This window comes from Convolutriloba macropyga, chromosome 2 (assembly GCF_964194025.1).
Source record: "Convolutriloba macropyga chromosome 2, txConMacr16.3, whole genome shotgun sequence".
NCBI lineage: Eukaryota > Metazoa > Xenacoelomorpha > Acoela > Convolutidae > Convolutriloba > Convolutriloba macropyga.
This window is the reverse complement of record NC_134469.1, coordinates 15,061,051-15,083,537: the sequence shown is the minus strand read 5'-3', so window position 1 is coordinate 15,083,537 and position 22,487 is coordinate 15,061,051. Positions and strand designations below refer to the sequence as shown.

Below are 22,487 nucleotides of genomic sequence, written 5' to 3'. Positions count from 1 at the left end.
TAAATTTTTATTCGCGTTTCCGGAAAAAAATGGTGCGCAAACATCTTAAGTTAACCCGTATGTGGTCAAAACAAATGTGCAACAGTTAAGAGTTTGGACTGATTATTGTCATATTTTGATTTGCACATTGATATTAAGTATAGGGACCCCAAAATTTGAGTTCATTTTCTTCAGTTCAACTTATCAATAATCAATAATTTCTTAATAAGATTTTGATTTCTTTCCCGTTTTTCTATCATTTTATCTTTGTAAAATTGTTTGCATAGCTTTTCGGAAACATTTTTTCCATCTACGAGAATGGAAAAACAAGCTGTAAATTACTATGAGTTATAGGTTGTTTTTCTGTCATCCGCAGATTAAAACTAATGATATTAAAATAAATTTTTGCAAAAGTCGGCAAAATAGTGTCAAAAATGCAGGTATTTGCAACGATCAACGCAATGCAAAACTATATCAAATTTGTACAATTGAGCAAGTTAGTTCCAGGCCAGCTCCATTTTCTGAACTTAACTTAAACCAGGCGGTTGACTCCACTGAGGAAAAACCCACTGAGGAAAATATGTGCTCTAATCTCTTCATTTTCTTACAAAAAAAATAATTTTTTAAATTTTTGAAATAATTGAAAATTTGATCACAATCTGACCTTCCAAAAAATTAAGCTCCCTTCTATATAATTATATAAACGTATAAATTAATGGGAAACTTTGTTACCGTCCAGATAATATAAATTATCAAAATGGAGTTGCTCTGTGGGTGTCCGTCTAAAGCACTTATAATTTTGTTAAATGCATTTTGAGTTATTTGTACGCATTTTGAATCTTTTCATCGCTTTTTCGCTGTACTTAATCTTGCAAACATCACTAATCCGATTTCATATTTTACTCGTATGAAATACCTATGCAATATTTTGCCGCTCAAATAATGGTGTCAGGACAATTTACCCAATACCATTTTACCCAATGCCAATTTACCCAATGTCAATTTACCCAACCTGCCATTTTACCCAATGCCATTTTACCCAATGCCATTTTACCTAATGCCATTTTACCCAATGCCATATTACCCAAAGCCAAATTACAATAAGTATCCAATAATTTGTTTAATCTGAACAATTAGGTACCCGCCAATTAACACGGTATTAAGTAACCAAGTGCACTTATTTTAAACATAATCATGCTATCCTTTAGGTACCAGTCAACAATTAACAAGATATACGGTAATAGATTGTACTTAATTTAAACGGGACGCAAAAACCACATAAACTAAAATGTATTAAGTCAACCTTTTTGAGGCATCATTCTGAACAAAACTTTGACAAAAATACACGCATAGAATGAGTTCAATTACTTGGGGTACGTCCCAGCGAGATAGATTGACTTTGATTATTGACGGCAATGATTTCCACCAGAAATTAGAAACAAAAACGACAACGCATTGGAAATGTTCAAAGTGGAACTCACACAAATGCAAAATGACTGCCATTACCGCCAACGAGCAACTGTTATCCACGAAAAACGAGCACAACCATGAAATTATTCCTGGGCACGTTGAAGCGAAAAAGATTGTGGACAAAATGAAGAAAACAGCCAGAATCGAGCAGAATCCAGTAAACAATATGATCATTGCAAGTAACCTTCAGCCAATTGCGTCAGATATTGCAACACAATTGTCCCTGCCGACACGATCAGCAATCAACCGGAGCCTCAATAGGCAAAAAGTAACAGAAGATAAAAAAGAGCCGCCTATAATAGACAGAAATTTTGATATTCCGGTGCAATTTCAAGAATTCTGTCTGTATGATACCGGTAAATTAGATAACGAGCGAATGTTAATTTTTGGAACCAGAGAAAATTTGCAATCACTGACAACCAACAATTCCTTATGGTTTTGCGATGGAACTTTTAAAATCACCCCTATCCAATTCTACCAGCTGTATACCGTACATATTCAGATTGGAGGTTTTTACCCAACGTGTATATATGCGTTGCTCAGTAACAAAAGGGAGAACTCATATAGAAAACTACCCGTTGGCCTGAGTGAGCTCACGGGGGGTGTTGCACCCCACAAAATTCTCTTGGATTTTGTGGCTGAGTGGACAAGCCACTAAACCATCTGTGCTTGACACGTATCGTTAATTTTGTTTTAAATATTGCCTTGCACGCATTTTAAAACACAAATGACCTAAAAGCCGCTGTGACAAAAAAGTGTTTTTGACCTAAAAGATAATTTGACCTAAAAACCGCCTTTTAGGACATTGAACTTTGCCTGTTTTGGAGCTAATTTTCACTATCAAGTGGAGAATGTTCAACATGTCATATCGACAGCAGCATTGTTTTGTGAAATGTCTGTTTATTCTAGCCATTTACTTTTTCCTAATCAATTTCATAATTTCGGTCACCAAAAAAATGCGGCAAAACTATATAAAATTTGTCTACTTCAGTTGATTTCAAATGTTTGTCTTGTAATATCTTGCAACATTGTGGCAGAATCTTGCGAGATGTTGCATCGTCTTGCAAGTTTTTCTCCCAACATCTTGCAAGATTTTGCAACACAGTTGTTCGTCTTGCAATCATCTCACAAAATAACCATTCATTTTACAAATTTGCAAATAAAAGGAGCATAATTGAACATGAGCAGAATGAGACGAGAACGTGATTTCTCAATATTTATTATTTTCATTATGTAAAGATTTAAACCAAAACCAGTATATCATCAATTGTGTTTTTTCTGCCCAAACCAAAATATTAATAATCTAATTGGAAAAGACAATATATATTGTTTTACAAAATAAGAATTGTGAAATGCGAATAAGTGCAATTAATTGATAGGTACAAGTATTAATATCAACTGTTTTAATTTTTTCCAAAGAAACTTTATTGAAATTTTTATTTTAGGGAAAATTAAACGAATATAAGAACAGTTCATTTTTTGCGCTACATGAGTCACGGTGCGTCTATGACAGCCAATGACAGCAGAGCTCGACCGGAACAAACTTACAAGAATCTTGTGAGATAATTTTTTGTCTTGTAAGATCTTGCAAGAAGGCTATTGTCTTGAAAGATCTTTTAAGATAATCATCATCATAACACCATCATACAAGACCTTGAAAAGTAGCCATTTTTTTGCAGGAATCTTAAAAGATAACCATCTGATATCAACTAGGGTATGCTTGTCCAACGTCGTCTGAAAATTTTGAGTGTCAAATTGTTAAAACTACTTTCTGGCTTTGTATATTTATAGTGGCTATAAAATGCACCATGAAACGAGATTAGTTCGCTTGCAACTAAGCTAGAGCCGGACTTTGAATCTAACAAACTCAACCAGATCATCTAATACGTTTTCTCCTCAAAAATACAATCCAGGAAAGAATAATAGTTTAGGGAAAGTATGAGTTTTCAAGCTTCACTTTTATAGGAGGTCGTGTTAACAAGCTGCGCTCGACACAACACTGTTTCACGTGTAAGAGTTGTGGGGTGACCCCTATAGACGGCAAGTGTTACAGATGCAGAGTGTGTGCTGATCTATATCTGTGCCAGAACTGTTTTGCAACCACCACATTCCATATACACCATCAGTTCGAGATGCGACACAAGACCAACGAAAGGTTGATATAAACTTTAAGCTCCTCATGTAAACACCTGTAACTACCTCGCCCTTTTGCAACCCTGCACTTGATATACCACACGCACATTTGTGGCGTGCTGGCCAAGAAGTAGAGTGAGCTCACGGGGGGTGTTGCACCCCACAAAATTCTCTTGGATTTTGTGGCTGAGTGGACAAGCCACTAAACCATCTGTGCTTGACACGTATCGTTAATTTTGTTTTAAATATTGCCTTGCACGCATTTTAAAACACAAATGACCTAAAAGCCGCTGTGACAAAAAAGTGTTTTTGACCTAAAAGATAATTTGACCTAAAAACCGCCTTTTAGGACATTGAACTTTGCCTGTTTTGGAGCTAATTTTCACTATCAAGTGGAGAATGTTCAACATGTCATATCGACAGCAGCATTGTTTTGTGAAATGTCTGTTTATTCTAGCCATTTTAGTTTTTCGTAATCAATTTCATAATTTCGGTCACCAAAAAAATGCGGCAAAACTATATAAAATTTGTCTACTTCAGTTGATTTCAAATGTTTGTCTTGTAATATCTTGCAAGATTGTGGCAGAATCTTGCGAGATGTTGCATCGTCTTGCAAGTTTTTCTCCCAACATCTTGCAACATTTTGCAACACAGTTGTTCGTCTTGCAATCATCTCGCAAAATAACCATTCATTTTACAAATTTGCAAATAAAAGGAGCATAATCGAACATGAGCAGAATGAGACGAGAACGTGATTTCTCAATATTTATTATTTTCATTATGTAAAGATTTAAACCAAAACCAGTATTTCATCAATTGTGTTTTTTCTGCCCAAACCAAAATATTAATAATTTAATTGGAAAAGACAATATATATTGTTTTACAAAATAAGAATTGTGAAATGCGAATAAGTGCAATTAATTGATAGGTACAAGTATTAATATCAACTGTTTTAATTTTTTCCAAAGAAACTTTATTGAAATTTTTATTTTAGGGAAAATTAAACTAATATAAGAACAGTTCATTTTTTGCGCTACATGAGTCACGGTGCGTCTATGACAGCCAATGACAGCAGAGCTCGACCGGAACAAACTTACAAGAATCTTGTGAGATAATTTTTTGTCTTGTAAGATCTTGCAAGAAGGCTATTGTCTTGAAAGATCTTTTAAGATAATCATCATCATACCACCATCATACAAGATCTTGAAAAGTAGCCATTTTTTTGCAGGAATCTTGCAAGATAACCATCTGATATCAACTAGGGTATGCTTGTCCAACGTCGTCTGAAAATTTTGAGTGTCAAATTGTTAAAACTACTTTCTGGCTTTGTATATTTATAGTGGCTATAAAATGCACCATGAAACGAGATTAGTTCGCTTGCAACTAAGCTAGAGCCGGACTTTGAATCTAACAAACTCAACCAGATCATCTAATACGTTTTCTCCTCAAAAATACAATCCAGGAAAGAATAATAGTTTAGGGAAAGTATGAGTTTTCAAGCTTCACTTTTATAGGAGGTCGTGTTAACAAGCTGCGCTCGACACAACACTGTTTCACGTGTAAGAGTTGTGGGGTGACCCCTATAGACGGCAAGTGTTACAGATGCAGAGTGTGTGCTGATCTATATCTGTGCCAGAACTGTTTTGCAACCACCACATTCCATATACACCATCAGTTCGAGATGCGACACAAGACCAACGAAAGGTTGATATAAACTTTAAGCTCCTCATGTAAACACCTGTAACTACCTCGCCCTTTTGCAACCCTGCACTTGATATACCACACGCACATTTGTGGCGCGTTGGCCGACAAGTATAGTCTGCTGTGAAGCTGGTTGTGCGAGAATGAGCCCTCATAGCTACAGTTTGACCATGGCCTGACCAATGTTGGCTGTAAAGATGGTACCGCATGACAGTTTCAGACGCAAAAGAGCAATGTAGTGAAACGCAGTAAAAAATAGTGTCAAATGAGGGGATGATAATGAAAGGGCAGCTGAAAACAGGTAGCTGTTGCAACATTGCAATGGCCTATAATGCTGTTCCCTGAAATATTTCCATGAAATATTATTATAGCTGGGAAGCTGTAAGCTGAGCGTAGCTATATTGCGATGCTCTTAGTTTTTTATTACAATTCAAAGAATTTGAATTGTATTGGGGCGCTGTCTTTTTTTATGATCTGTTCACACATTTTCATGATTTCTGAAGTCAAATTGGAGTAGTGATTTTGGTCACGCCGAAACAAGAAGTGGAGCGCAAAAGCGAGTGGTTTTGCAGTGTGAAATTTTTTCGCTCTAAATTTAAAGTAGAATGAGAAAACGGTGTTTGAACAAAAATTCGCTTTCTCGCTAGTGGTTTTTTGTTCACATGCGGCAATTTCACTTTGATTTTTACTGTTTTTTTCGATTTTTTGGATCGAATTTTTTTCTAACTGGTTTTACCAATCCATTCACAGTCCGTTCTAGGTCTAGTTTTCTGTTTAGTCAATGAAAGTTCTTTGAATTGTACGTCAGGACTTGTCCTGCTATGTTTTTTTTTGTTTCGTCGTCTGACGCTCTTTTTTCGTTTTACATTTGTTCACACAGCAAAGCTGAAAAGGTCAAATTTTCTGAATGACTTCTTCCTCTCACTAACGGCATTTGCGCGCGTGACGTCATTTTTCACTCGCTTTAGCGAAAGTTTTTAGGTTATTTGCGTGATTAGATTTTGATCATACGTGACTTACCTCACTCAATAAAATGACTTTTGCACTTTAAAACTTAAGTTTAAATTGAATTTGTTTAAGGTCAAAGGAACTCATATGTGCAGTAAAGGTCCCTAATAAGAGGCTTCTGTGGAATGAATTTTAACAAGATTTATTAATTCATCGCTGAATGTTTTTTAGCCTAGTTTTTTGAGCGGCGTCGATTTTTTTTCGATTCAGATCTGTATCTGTTTCTATTTCTATTATATGGCACGCAGGTCTATTCTTTCGCAGCTATTCCGGCAATCTGCCGGCTATATTTATTGCTATTGACTCCGTTCCTCGTTCAATTTTTCTAAGAATCCTAATGGTTTAAACCACGATTAATAAATAACAGGCTATACCAAATTCTCAATCTCTTCTTGAACTCTATCCGTTCAAAGAGCATGCTCGAACACAAATTGCGTTTTCTGTTTGGCCTTAACCAACTGGTGGCCACAAATTTATGGTCTATTCTAACACCGCGCCCTTAAACACCGCGCCCTCTGAAACTAAAATCCCGAAGACTTTTCATAAACCGAGATCGAAACGTGGGCGCAGCACAAGTTGCTCATAATTCATAAGTGAAAAAGAAGAATGTTCGAGCATAATTGAAGTGTGTTCCGATTCCAAAAAACAAAGCACTAGTTCGAAGCAGTAGATTAATTGTGTAGGTGGACTCCGGTTGACAGAGGATTCCTTGTGAACGGAAGGTCTGCAGAGGCGGGAGGAGGTGAGGTCTCTCAGTTTCTTCTCGATTCTGGACTTCAAAGTCGGGAGTTGTCGGAGAACGATTACGAGCTGTTGCTCCGACTGGATGAAACAGCACAACAGTCTCTTGTCAATGGTGCCAGTCATGCAACAGGTTGATTTTGATTCATTGATATATGCGACGTTTTTTTAGACAAAACAGATCATCCGTGTTTACACCTCATCCTGGCTGAGTTATGCGTTCCCGGGTTGATGTCCTTGTTGAAAATAACGTATGAAATTAACCATACAGACCATTATTACTTATGAAAATACACCAAGTATACCAAAGTCATTACAACGTAACGTCGAAATTGGTACATCTAGATATATCAGCTTTTGCTAAACAAAGTCTCGGACTTCCTTTACAGAAAAGATTAAGCAACGTCCAAATTTGGAACTGTATAATACACTTATGTTAAAAGCTCGGAATTCGCTTTCAGAATTTGTTATTGAATTCAGAGGGATTCCTCGAGGCAAGAAAATTATTATTGAAAATTTTAAAACTCAAAATCTCCTAATCTTTATAATTTCTGCTTATATAATTCACTGAGCAGACACCTTTGACTTAACGGAGTTGACTTCCAAATCAAGAATATACCTAGAGAATTTTAACTCAATTTTGATTCCACAATTAATCATTTTGTTTGCAATTTAGCATTGTATCTCACTTTCATTATTAATTTAGCCGACTTTCACTTTAAACTTAAAAATTGATGTTGTTTTGATTTCAAATTATCCTTTTATCTCACTTTTTGATTTCAATTTACATTTTATCTCACTTTGTTATGATCATCTTTAAATTTTTAGTTTCAGTTTTGAATATGTCTTTATAACATTTTAGCTCACCTAAGACTATTGCAATTGTAATTTATGTAATTGTTTATGCCTAATTGGTTATGCTTAATGATTTAAAAAGGCAGCAACATTAATTCGGCATTGTAAATATTTACAAATTTCAGTATTTTGATAATCAACAGAAAAATAAAGATTCAGTTTTTGTCTAAAGTTTCAAATAAAAAGACGTGTTAATTTTAGACGTTTTTATCCGTTAACCCAACAAACATAAGTCTAATTCATTCTCCCAAATTCAAAGACACGCCATGTTGAGCAAGTAACCTTCCACAAACCAGTGTTCCAGTTAGAAATGAATAGAAGAAAGTTGCGTGATGTTTGTGGAATTTTTTGTCTCGTTCGCAATAAATATCACTAGGTAGTTCATTCCAATCAGGTATCGCTAAACGAATTTTATTTTTTGTTAGAAGAAAATTTGAGATTCGATAACAACATTTTGTTCTGTTAGACTCATAAAGACTCCAAGTGATGAATGGACGTCGAGATGACGGTTTCTTTGTCATTTTCCAAAGTTATTGTAATCTTTTTGTTTTCAGAAAGAGCTTTCTATGGAATAAATTCCGGCTGCTTTTGATTTCTTAAAAAGATTCAAACTTTTGCCTAATATTTGTTGCCCGTAAAACACAGCTTAGCTGTTATTCTACGGATTGAATTGGATTTTGCTCAATTGCGTGAAATATAACTGCTGAGTAGTGCAAATGAAATAATACCAGGTCAATTTAGACAAGTCTCAGTAGCTTCTGTGGAATAGATTTTCTAATAGGGTTAATTGTTTTTATTCGTTAGGCCGTTTTTCGTAGCACATGTTTAACTTTCTCTTGAAACCTTAAATGGTTATCTATATGAATCCTATTATTTTTTCAGGCTTCTCGTCTATTGGAAATGATTTTGTATTTATTTGTTCTTTGAAATGTTTTATCCCTAACAAAAATCATGAATTCAGTTTTTGCGGTATTAAAAATAAGGTGCTTTTCATGAAAAAATGGTATAAGGCTGTTCTAACTTGACCTTGTTTTTGTCAATAGAGGTATCATAATTTAGTGTTTACGTATCGTCAGTTTATTGTACACGATAAGTTTCGTTCTCAATTCTTGTTGCATATGAATAATGCAGAGATTATATAAGTGCGGGCTATGTACTGTTTCTTGTGGTACTCCTCTGAAATGTTAGTTGGTCTCAATTGCAGTTTTGTAGAATAACAGATTGCTAGCGTTTCGTAAATAAACTTTTTCTTAGTTCTTAGTGGGCAAACTTGATATCCAAAATTTCGTAATCGATAGAATCATAATATTTCTGATATGTCAAGAAGAGTTTCTGTAACAAAATTTTTTATGTCAGTATTGCTTTTGATAAAATCTGTGCAACATAGTAGGGAATCCATGGACAATTTTCCTATAACCGTACTGATTTTTACATTGTAGAATATCGTCGTGAAGGTATAGACAAATTTGATTCCACAAGATTGTTTCGATGATTTTAGAAAGGCACTGAATATTGGAAGTTGGTCGATAGTCATTGGGTTCTTCAGGGTTGTCTATCATCTCGAATTTAGTCCCCTAAATTCACCTCATCAGTTTTTGAGATGGATGCATGCGTTTAATGAGCCAATGAGAATAAGGCGAACGAAGGTCTTTTGTCGAGCGAAACTCTAGGACAAAATTTTAGATGAAGACGAAGTCGAGGACGTCTAACATAGTCGAGCCAAATTCTTTTCATGGCTATAATCGGTCAAGAACGGTCTAAGCATGCCTAAAATTGACTGAAGACGATCTTTTCAGAAGTCGAGGCCTCATCTAGGGAAATGGGCAAAAAATAAGATAGTGATAGTCAGAATGGTGCAATTGGTTGTTTCAGATGGTTCCACTCTCTCTGAGCAAAGTATCTCCCTTCTTCCCTCGATGACCATCAGGAAACACCACGTACATCTTCTCAAACCGGGAATGCAATGTAATCTATGTCTACAAGGTATGCTTGCCAGCCATGAATTCATTGAATGGAATTTCGATTTCTTAAATAACTTGAGAAAAAAAGAAAAACTGCGCGTGAACGAGCTATCTTAAACCTGAGTGTATGCTCCGGTGAACTCTTCCTAATTTAAATTTACCAGCCGTAAAGATTTAAGCTGAGAAGATAAAATGCGGTAATATTGGTTTCTTTGCTTTGTACTCTGAAGCTGCAAACTTTTGCAAAGAGAAAAACAAAAAATTCAGATTCTCTGAACGACTACTTTTTGTAACTAACCCCATTTCAACGTGTGATCTCATTTCTCAATCCTCAGCATCAGTTTTGTAGGTCTTATTTGCGTGATTAGATTTTGACCATATGTAACTTACTTCACACATCAAATAACATGCACTTCAAAAATTAACAATAAGTTAAATTAATTTATAGTCGATCCAATTCGAATATGTAAAAGTTTTCCCAAAAAATGTCTTTGTGAAATAAAACTGAAAATGTTATATCAAACAACGCAATTCTGTAACCGTCTCTATTTGTATATTACGGCCCCTGTAGAACTATACACACCAAAATTTTCACAATCTGTCGCTTTTGTTTACTTAAAGGCACCCAAATGAAGCAACACTCAATTGAAAACTAAAAGGAGGAAGATGTTCAATTCAAAATAAAAAGAAACAAAAATTTAGGTAGCAAAAGATTCAAATTTAAGGTAAGCAAAAATCAAACTAAAAGAAAGCAACATTTTTAATATATATTTAACAAGGAGGCTTGCTAATGTGCGTTCGTACATGATCGACCCGCGCTCATCTACATTTTTGAATTAATTGTCTTTTGACTTACATTTTTGTTACTCGTTACACTTACAATCGTTACTCAACCAAGATGATAATTGAATTAATTTTTGGCATGCCTCAATACACAGAGATCCTCCATTGAAAAGACTACGCGAAAACAGCAGCAACAACAACAACAAAAAAACAAAAAAATTCACGGCAAAAACTCAATATCTTAATTTAAAAGCACATAGTAACAACGTCAAATTACAATCAGACAAAACCCTAATTACACAGATTTACTTTTTTTCTAACTACACATCAGATAGGATTTTTCTTTAATGAGACTAGGTAACAAGTTGACAAAAAGAGGAAATAATGAGACGAAATTCAAAAATCAATCAATGTTTTTTAAACCAAATAATTTCAAAGATGTTAAAAATAATTAAATTTTAATGAAATAATTCTTGATAAAAATACTAAAAAGTCATAATGAAACCAATCGGACCTGTCTCTGGTTAGTATAAGTCATAGGAATGGACTAAAGATGCAGAAAAACTCAAAAATTTACGAAAAATAATTTACAAACATGGCGAAAACACAAATTAGTGAAGCCATTAAAATCATTAGATGTTATCTGAATATTATCTGTTTTTATTTCAATTTCTATTTATACTAATTCAGCTAAAATTATATTGAATGAATTAATAAGTTCAATTGGGCCACACTTGACTATCATTGAGATCTGTTTTTACGCGATTGTGGTAAAGGAAGAGAAAAAGAAACAAATTTTAACAACTCACATAACTTTTTATGAAAACGCTTATTTTCTAACAAACAAAGAATCAGTTCCGTCATACAATCAATGAACTTTTTATATTTTAAAATACATGGAGTTGTATGGGACATCTCATTGATAAAAATAAGTTACAAATTGACGAAAAGACAACAAAAATTGAAAAAACAAATAGAAAATTCCTTAAAAATCTTAAAAATGAATAATATCATAAATTTTAAGACTATTCGCAATATTTTTACTGCTTCGGTCAGCTTTCTACGGCTGCTTAAAGAGTTAAAAAGCAAAAAAAAACATAATCAGCGAGAAGAGTGTCGAAGCCATTGAAAAGTGTATTTTTCATTAAAAATTTTTCTACTTTCAATTAGTTTTTTAACAGCAAAATGATTTTTTTAAATTAATTTGACTCCGATAAAGCAACAAACATGAACAAATGCAATAAAACCACCGAACTTTTGAGAAAAACCTTTGTATCGATGCCATTAAATTCAATAGCTTTCAACGGAAGCTAATAAATACGCTAAGTTACACCTCGATGAGACAACAAGGATGTTTGTTATTGATAAGTCATCATTAAGACATTACAATAAGTCATTGTCTATAAAATAACACTAAATACAGGCATAATCCAAAAATTAAGTACAAAAGTGCGAGAAGAAAGTGTCGAAGCCATTAAAATCATAAATTTTTCTGAAAACTTGATATGATTCACGAACGTCTTCACTAAGCCAATTCAGCTATCAAAATTAAGATAAAGTTTCGAGATTCCAAAAGAAACCGAAATTACGAAAAAAAATATCCAAAATTTTTCTTTAAAATTTTAAATACTCGTGCATCGAAGTCATAACATCAATATTTAGAAGAGAAAACCGCTGACTAGATTTTGGTTGAACTAGAAAAGAAGGGGGTCCAGTCATTACTGAGACTGAACAATATTTCAAGGAAATAAGTTTAAGATCGGTTAATTTTGAAAAAAAAATCAAAATTTTTTTAAAAGTCTTAACAGCGATTAAATTCAATACCTTTCAACGGAAATAAATAAAAGCGAAAGTTCTCAAGTTGATACGAAATGACAAAATAAGCGTATGCTTCAATTGGAGGACAAGGATATTTGTCTTGCAAACAAAATCCATGACATTGCAATAAGTCTTATGACTAAGTACACAAAAAAAGAAGGGGTCCTGTCATTACTGAGACTGACTTAAAAGTCACGAAAATAAGTTTATTGGTTAATATTAAAAAAACTTCCCGAAAAATCATTTTTAAAGACTTAACAGTCATAAGCTATCCACTGAAAACTCTAGATAGGTTCTCTTAATGTTAATTACTTTTAATGAGTTTTATTGCACTATTTGTGAACGAGACTATGCCATGGGACTCCAAAATTTTGATAAAACTTCAAAAAAAAAATCTAAGTTACTTTTAAAATTACAAAAACTCAGAGTCTAAGCCAACAAAAATCATGAACGATTTTTTGAAAACAATTTTTTTTGTTAATTGGGATTTATTTGACTATGAATCAGGTTTGTCATTAACGGAATGTAATAATGAAAAATGACTAGTCTCTAGGTGACACAGGAAAACAAAAACATGAAAGTTTTTTGATAATTAATTTCCCTATGAGTCTTTCTATCGCCTTTCGTCTATTAAAAACTCAAAAGTGTTTCATTTTTTGGCATGAAATATAATTTTGAATTAATATTTTATTTGAAAAAAATATTATTTTGATGAAAAATTTCACTAAAATTGAACAAATCAAGCCTAATATCCCGGGTTAACACAAAACTTCAATCCTCATTTAGTCCTCGAATTTAAAAAAGAAACGAAACTGCAAAAACTCTTTTTAGTTTTGAATTCTACGCTGGACGAGCTTTTAAATGATACCATTCACATTTCTCTACGCTGAATATATTGATCGGCCAAAATTGTCTGAACAAAAAAAATCATTTGAGTATACAGTTCCTCCCCCCACAAGTGGGGTCGGAACAACAAGTGGGGTCGGAACAATAAGAAATTGAGACGCTATGCATAAAATGAGACTGCAAACTTTATGCTTATATTTATTGTTCCAACTGTAATTTTCAATCTAAAGGGAAGCAAGATATGCCATATCTACTCTGTTTCTGTCCCCGTGTCTTTTGACGCCCTCTTACAAATCATGAATTAAATACCTGTGCCCATTGAGAATCCGTTGGTGGCAAAAAATCAAGACTTTTAAACTCCAAAAAGTTTACTTATGAATATCTAGTGAAACCTCGCTCAATGAAAACCACTTGGGATAAACAGCATTATCTGGACACATTAGTTGATGAAACAATCTGAAGAACTGGTCAAAATATGGAGAAAAACGACTAAAATTTGCTCCGGATATTAAATATCGCAAAATAGTGAAAATGTTAAAACTACATATAATAAAAAAACAACGCTCAGAAAAGCCAAATGAAAAAGTGGGTTAATGTGATGAAACTGATATTTGGAGATGATTCAAATAGTATTATGCAACAGAGGAAAAAATGGCTTCAACACATTTCAAAGTTTTTAATCCTAAAATTTCAAGAAATATTTAGTTTTTCCTTTTTGTGACAAAAAATTATTCTTATGAAAAAAGCTGACATTTTTGCTGAAAAAGTTGAACCAAACATTTCATCTTCACTCTTTTTATTTTTAAGAGGAAGGCCATTACCTCAAAATGATATATAACTTTAACTATTTTTCAAAAAGTTTACAAAAACTTGAATGGAAAAATGAAAAAGAGACAATTATAGCAGATATAAGCAGATTACTCGCATTGACTTATGCTTCAAATACTGCAATAACAATTCAGCAGCTAAAAAATTGATAAAATTGAAGATTTTTATGTTTCAGTAATAACTTTCTCAAAATTGAGGCACAAAAAGTACGCCAAACATAACACAAAAAAGCACAAAATATACAAAAAGTCGGCTGATGCAGCTCTCTTCCATCCTCGCTTGATGAAAACTACGTGGTCTGAAAAGAGTTATCTGGATACAATGGCTGATGAAACAATCTGCGAAAGCGGTAAAAAAAATCGGGAAAAGTAGATTAAGAATTGCTCTCTAAAAAAATATCGCAAAATAGTCAAAATAATAAAAAAATTTGAACAACAACTCTCAGTGATGTCAAAATGTAAAAGTGCGTTAATGCGACAAAATTATTTATGGAGAGGATTTTAAAAGCAACGGGCAAAAGCCGAAAATTTATGGTAAATTGTGCTTCAAAATGTCTTAAACACCTCTCAAAGTTATAGATTTTTAACATTCACAGAAGAAAATGTTTACATGACGACCTTTACAGTCAACGGTTTACGCCAGCTAATTGATTAAGTGAAGAAAATTTAGCCCAAAATGACTACGAAAAAACAATGAATTCCAAAAATTGGAAAATACTTTAAATTTTCTAAACATTTGATTTTCGAAAAGTATGATGGAACTTTCATCCTATGTAAGTAGAAAATGAGACCCACGACACTTTTACATGGAGTTTACAGGTCACCGCGGTTTTTGAAAGGTTATGTTTGTGGAAAAAATGCTAGTCGTTTTTTAAAGTTGCAAAAATTGTTGAAATTAGTTAAATGGCAGATGCTTCTACTAATGGAAAAGTTTTGCATAGGTAAAAAAATGTGAAAAACATCTAATATGATTGTGTTTTTTGTTCTTTCGAATGGTAATTGCAGGTTTTAATCGACAAGAGGGCCATTACCCCATAATGATATATAATTTTAGCTTTTTTTGCGAAGTTAACAAAATCTTGAATGGAAAAATGAAATGGGACAATTATAGCGAAAATCAGCCGAGTACTCGCAGTGACTTATGCTTCAATTACTGCAATGACAATTAAACAGCTACAAAAATTGGTAAAAATGAGGGTATTGTTGTCTCAATAAAAACTTTTTTAAAATTGTGGCAAAAATAACGAAATCATACCAAACATAACACAAAAAGTTCACAAAATATAGGAAATGCTCGAGTTTAAAAGTTTTAATTGTTCAAAGATTTTAAGCCACATTATCTCATTGAGACAAAATTTATAGAAATGACCTCCAGTTCAAATAATACCATTAAAATAGCCGTTTTTATTACAGACCTTAAAAACTGTTTTGTTTGCAATTTTGTTTTTATAGAGTATTAGTGACGCAGAGTTTTTTCAACAACTGGCATATTTAAATTGGTAGCCAGCTTATCTTTTTAACTAATTAATCTTATTAAATTAAATTCTAATTAGTTTAGTAGCCAATTTAATTTCTAATCATATTCATAATTTAAAAAATTGGTGAGTGAAAACTTCGTTACTACCGAATCGGCTATTTTATTTAGCGTACAGAGTCGGCCAAGCAATTCGACGCCTGCCTTGCCGACACAAGTTCCACCAATCGTGTATCGATGGACATCTCCTCCACCAATCAGATTGCTGTCCACTTTGCGCAGAGCCAATCACGGTTGAGAAAGATGATAGCCAATCAAATCTATCTGTTGCAACTGCAACCAGCAGCAAAATTCAGAAGACAAAAAATTTGGTTACTAAATCGCAGAATGGCAGAAAACAAAAAGAAAGAGGTAAGTTCCATGCAATTACTGAGCTGCGATTAGTTCAATTTTCCAAAGATGCGAGCGAAGTCAGCAGGTGACCGGTTGGGCGTATTTCAGAGTAATCATACAAGAATCATAAATGATGTCATAGAAATTATAATGGATCTTTTTGTATGAGTAAGATCCTGGCTAACATAGAGCCTTATACAAGCCCATATGAGCCCATATATGACCGTAATGTTGCCAGGATTCATATCTGACGTATGATAAATGGAACTGCTGCACGATGAGCAATCTGAGTATGGCCATTTTCAATCACTCATTTTGCATGTAAAATAAGAACTGTTTTGCTTAGTTGAACGGTTTGGAGGCAATGACGCTGAATTGGCTCAATTTCTGACCATATTTGGTCAAAGTGACGGTGCTCCTTCAACTGTTGTATCTGAAAAGCCACCAATGCGACCAGGCGCCGGACAACTAAACGCACACTACGAAAATCGGCGGAGGTAAAATTTTTGTTGTGCATCTTAATTGTTTTCTGTTGTTTATCAGTGATATCAACGAACCAACAATTGTTCAAGACATATTTCAAGTTAATATTGGTTATACTCGGTGAAGGCGGCAAGTACTATCCTAAACTTACAGGTCCATCCTTAGAATTTGATTTTTTGAGTTTTCAATTAATTTCTCGTTGAAGTATCACAAAATAAATTATTGCAGCTCTATGTTTTTCAATTCATGGAGTAATTAATTGCTCTTGAACGAAGTTTGAAGCAATTGTTGTAAACGTGTGTGTCTATTTTCGTGTGCGTCTAACGTGTGCAAAAATTTCGGTTGGCCTTTTTTATGCAAAGTTTTCTTCCAGAACATTTTTTTCAATTTCAGTTCTCGAGTGGCTTTTTCACGCTTGCCTTTTTGAATTTTTTGAGTGATTAAAAATAGTAAGTGTTGATTAATGTGTAATGTCACAGATTTTCAATGTCACAGAGACCCCAGACTTTTATAAAAATACATCGCCCGAACGTCGTTCCAGAGCAATTCGTGCCTCTTTAATCGGTTTATGTTTACAGAACTAATTCAAATAAAATTTTCCAGAGTTATCTCCGACCAACTGCAAGTAAAGTCTCCAAACGGTGCTCTTATTGATGACTCATTCTCGGTTTCTGCTGTTAATTGTGCCTCACGACCAATCGACTCCAACAACACTCAACTACCCAGACCCACAAGACAGACAAAGTTACCTCCAGCCGGAAAACTACCGCGCAGCACGCAATCTAATCTATCTTTTGCTGATGCGAACACTGCCGAATTATCGCTAGGACCAAGTTCGGGGAAATTGTTGACAGAAGGGAATGTTTGGAGGAAAAACAGTAATTTAAGTCAACGTAACTCGTTCTCGGAACCTTCGGGGCAGAGACATTCAATCTCAAATGCAGCTTTAAGACGCAATTTGGCGACGCAGGGATCTCTTAGAGACGCTTCATCGAAATCGTCAGAAAAACGGAAATTGAAACTTAAACACAGATCAAATTCTTTGGACTGCTTGAGTTCAGAACAAAATGATTTATCTTCTTTCATTTTAGCTCATAATATAAATGCCCATGATAATGCCCACGATAACGTAACTTAATCAAAAATCAATTTTATCTCTGTCATATTTTTTTCACCTGCGTGAACTGAGCGTAGCTATATTTCGGTGTTCGTGGTTTTTTCCGACTCGAAGAGTTAGAGCGATCTTCTGTTTTACAACTCGAAGAGGAGTATTTCAACAGCGTCTTTTTAACTCAGCTTTATTAATTTGAAGCAGCAAATGAAAAAGAAATAATAGTGATTTGACTTCTGGAGTTTGTAGACTCGAGAAAATTGTAACTACTTCTTATCGATATCTTTCAAATTTGGAGAATTTTGTGCGCCTATTAAACTTTCCCTACTATGCGCTGAGAGTTTGTTTCTAATTGCATGACAAAACAGGTTTACGTTTTTCTATGAACATACATAATCTGAAGAAGCAATCGAGTTTTCAATTTTTTAATGTTAGCATTCCACTCATTTTTGTGGCTACTTCTTTGACGTCGGTTTGGATTGCTATTGTTTAGTTTTTGGGTATTTGTGGTGTTATGTACTGGTTGTTTCATAGGATAATTTTTTTATGGATTGTTTCCAGAATTCTTCCGGCTATATATCTTTAATCGGCCTAACGTTATTGAAACAAGATGTAACAGTTAATGACTCACTTGAACACAAGAGTTTAGGTCAACGCAGTGAACAACAGCCAAAATGAGAGAAAAAAGAGTTGTTTTTGTTTCTGCATTGATCTTAGAGGGAATGGGAAAACAAGCGTGAACACAAATCTGATAAAGGATCGTTTTGTTCACTTGCAGCAATTTTATGAAAAAAAGTTAAGTCTAGACTCTAAATTTTGTCAAACTTAGATAGCATTGATTAGTTGCATCAGATCAAAAATTAATTTTGTTTTAATTGCAATTAGTAATCAGTTATGTATCAAATTTTTGCAGCTGGAAGGCATCTTAAGGCTTCTATTGCTGTTTAATTAAAACGGTCTGCGACACCAACTTCTTCGGGTGTATCAGAAGCTGCGAGCTATTTCTCCTCTTATACATAAGTTTTCAAATGCTCTTTTTTTGTGTACTCTCTCATTATCCATTTGCAAGGCGTTTGGTCGGCTCTATTGTGCAACATACACATTGAGTGATTGATATGCCGGAGTTTTGGATTTAAAAAAAATTTAGTACTGCATAACAACTGGATTTATTTATCAAACTAATCGCGTATCCGGTGCTAACTTATATTTGTTGGACTCACTGGTCCAATAAAGTCAGAGTAAACTTCTCCTTTTTTTGAGTTGCTTTATTTTTATTATTTTTGTAGTATACTTCGAAAAAATGTGAATCGTGAGAAAATTCATCTGCGGCATTTGATACATCTCTAAACTTCAATTGTCGAATTTTATGTTCCAAAGTTATTCTCCAAATTTTCCCCTTTTTACGTGGTGCTTAATTTCACTTCTGTGTGAGTAAAGAAGAACAACTTGTCTTTTCTTATCAATTTGAAGATTTCTTCGCTGCTGAATTTAAGCGCTAACTTTGCTTTTATGTGTGCAATTCTTTTTTCTTCCAAAGAAAACATGAAACTAAAAAAATTGTTTGTGCTCTTCAACACGAGAACTTTTCAAAAGTAATCACATTTTCAGTTCAATATCCACGTCATCTATTCTTTAAACTTTTTTCCCCTCCATCTGAGTTTTTAAACTAAGTTTCATCATTCATCACGTGATGAGTAGAGCCTGAATCTACTGATAAATCAGTTTTTGAAACTTAAAATGAGCTTTTAGCGCTTAAACTTCTTTGTAAGACTTATTGCGAATTTTTTTGTTGATGAGTACGTGTGCTTGAGTTATGGCCTTTAGTCTTGCATAGACTAAAGGCCATAATGCTTGTGGAACATTTTAAGGTATGCATCTTTAAGGTATCAGCTAGTTGTTAAAAATCCACATTTGTTATGCACAAAATAAAATATAGGGCTCCTATATATACAAGGCTCAAACCATCTCCTGTGATGCGATTTGAATGGAGAATATATAAGAATTTGATGAGAAGCATTTTTTGCTGACAATGCGGCGTCCTGAAATTACTCGACATCATCCTCTGTCTGTGGCTCTTCTTGCAATTTTTGAGACGCTTCTACAGTTCACAAGTATTCTATGAATAATTGAAGCTCGACCAAATTTGCTGGTATAAGTGCTGAAGCCAATTCAGAGCTATTGCATTGAACAACGTCTCGGAGAGCTTTTCATCAATATTGTGTAATGGGGTGACCAGTTCTTGCGCTCTGATGAACGGCCCCTTAATTTGGCCAAATCTGTCATCAAATTTATTACTATGGTGGTCTCATTGCTTTTAAATCGTTGCCGAGGAAGATTCCAGGCTTTCTGTTTATCACCGAGACCCTAATTGATCTCACAGTTAAATAGAATTAGCATTCGGCTGCGGGTGTCTAGTGTCATCGCCAGGTAGCACAGAATTTTGTTTTTGCGGCTCTCAATCTCCTGAAGAGCTGTAGCTCTTGCTTGCGCTTGTGACTAGTGTACTCGCGTTTGTTTACCATTGTTATCTTCCCCTAGTAGTGCTGGCCTGTCAGGTAGTTCAACTGTGTCTGCTAGGTTTTTGAGGAGGCATTTTGGGTCGTGCAAACTTTCACTCCATGTTTGTTAGCTTTCAACCAGCCCAAATAACACCATCCTTTTCAAACTGTTGTTGGATGGCTCCGTATTGGTGCTCGCCTGTCAGTAAGTTGATTTATGCCTGTGAGGGTTTCCAAGAGGCCCCATGGTTGTGCAAAAGCACAAAAAGGTGTACTCCATGACGTGTAAGTTTTTGCTAGCCCACTGATTTCCATCTACTTCAACCTGTTGTTGGATGGCTTCATTTTGAAATTAAAACTTAAAATTTTTATCACAATTTTGGATTTAGCTTTTATATAAGTAGAAAATCTCAAATTTTGTATCTTAGGACTCTCGGCAACCTGTAGGATCAAAACTGCCATCACTGACACTACAATCTCTAATCTCAACCTGAACTCTAATATCTCATCAACGTCCTTAAGACGGGGCCGATAACCTGTTTGCACGGTTAAAGACACGGTAGCAAAACAACCCCGATGAGGCGGGCGCGTTAGACATATAAGCTGTTTCAGCTTAGACGATATTAGAGAGAATCAGGTATTTTGAATTCAGAAGATTCGGAAGAGCGTGTAATTTTTCGGTCCGAAAAAACATAATATCTTAGTTGATAATTATCAACATTTAACAATCATACAGTTCAATGTTGATTCGCATTCTTTTTCAAAATTGTTAGCAGCAGTTGTTGTAATAAACCAGGTAAATTTGTTTTGTTTTTGAGTGTTCGAACATAAATTTAAGTTTCTAAGTTCTAAGATATTTTCTATTTTCTAAGTTCTCTTCTATAATAATTTTATCCATAAACTAAAATAATTCATCAGTTAAATAAACGCTTAAAAAGATAAGCAAAATTACCTAAAAACACTCAAAATATCACATGAACGGTTCATTTGAGCTCATGGCTAGATCAGACGGTTTTTTTTCAGATTTTGCTGTGATTTTTATTTTGGGCGACAAATTTATAGGCACCATATAAATGGTCTGATCAGAGAGCAAGGCCTGGAATCACTAACTCGGGTTAAGTAGCCTGAACAAAGTCCAGATAAGCATAGGTGTACTTTATGTTGGAACCATTCGCCTCAACAGTTCAATTTAAGTCTGGAATTTTACTTGTAACATCGCCTGTAACTTACAACTTTTTTAAAATTAAATTTCGGAAATAATGATTAGAAAAATACACAAGATTACATTCAGTTACAAGAACTTGATCTGTCCTGTTTGTGCACACGATTCTACATCATCCCCCTCATCTGGTTCACGCTCGAAGTCCTGCTGCATGGCAGTTGGATCACGTTGGGAAATGTAAATGCGGGGTGGGTTGCCGACCATGCAAACTCCTGAACATTTGTTCGCATATCAGTTTAACATCTCATATCTCGAATCTACAATCCCCCCGCTCCCCTGAAGCCCCCCCCCCCCCTCCGACTTAAAAACATATTCACGAAGATGACAATAGAGAGAATATTGGATCCGTATCGTGCCATGGATTAGCAGCTCTATGGCGCGATAATTTGTGAACGCGATAAAATAAAGTTTATATTCTCATCTCACGGAAAGAGACAGAAAATTCTGAAGGATCCAATGTCAATGCGAACATCTAACAGATAATTTTTTAAAAGATTTTGTTCTTTAAGATTTTGGTAAATGAGGCACAACTTATCAATCAAACTTTGATTGTTTCAGAACGAAATAGATCCCCGGGCCGAGGTTTCACCCCTAATCCACCCCTAATTAGCGGGGATTAGGGTGTAATGCGTATTCCACTCCTATTTATAGGGGAAAAGAGGGTAAGAGTGTAATTATAAAAAATTACACTGTATTTACACTCTTTTCTCCACTCTTTTTACACTCTTTTCAAAGAGTGTAATTTAGGGTGAACTGATAAAAAATTACACTCTTACACGATTACTAATATAACCAAATTGAAACATCTGATCCTAGTGTCAGTTGGCGCAATGGCTAATGCAGACCATTAAAGTAATATGTTCGACAGGGGGAAGATGGGGGGATCAATTCTCATTACCTTCTTCCACCTTTATTTTTTAAGATTACACTCTTATAATTACACTCTTTCACCTTTAATTAAGCGGAGAAATAGGGGGGTAATTTTTTTATTAATGCACTCTTTACACTCTCTTCCCCGTTATTTTTGGGGAAAATCCTCGGCCCGGGTCGGATTTTGAATGGTAATTGCGATGTTTAGAAACTAATACAGTACTATGATTCATGCGGTTAGCAAGCAAATTGTACTGCAGCATGTTTTGAGTTTTTAAATTATTTCAACTTAAAATTTGCCTAGATGAGAGAAT

At 34.5% G+C, this 22,487-nt stretch overlaps 1 protein-coding gene across 1 annotated transcript in view; it reads left to right on the top strand.

Moving 5' to 3' along the window:
- The window catches only part of LOC142334832 (uncharacterized), a 36,986-nt gene extending 19,353 nt beyond the window's left edge, over window positions 1-17,633 (top strand). The window contains exons 6-12 of the mRNA XM_075383158.1: window positions 3,415-3,604; window positions 5,083-5,286; window positions 6,975-7,165; window positions 9,760-9,870; window positions 15,768-16,007; window positions 16,336-16,486; window positions 17,076-17,633. Coding sequence (XP_075239273.1) covers window positions 3,415-3,604; window positions 5,083-5,286; window positions 6,975-7,165; window positions 9,760-9,870; window positions 15,768-16,007; window positions 16,336-16,486; window positions 17,076-17,610 — 1,622 coding nt within the window. The 3' untranslated portion in view covers window positions 17,611-17,633. The remainder of the gene's footprint in view (window positions 1-3,414; window positions 3,605-5,082; window positions 5,287-6,974; window positions 7,166-9,759; window positions 9,871-15,767; window positions 16,008-16,335; window positions 16,487-17,075) is intronic.
- Window positions 17,634-22,487: the final 4,854 nt, after the last annotated feature.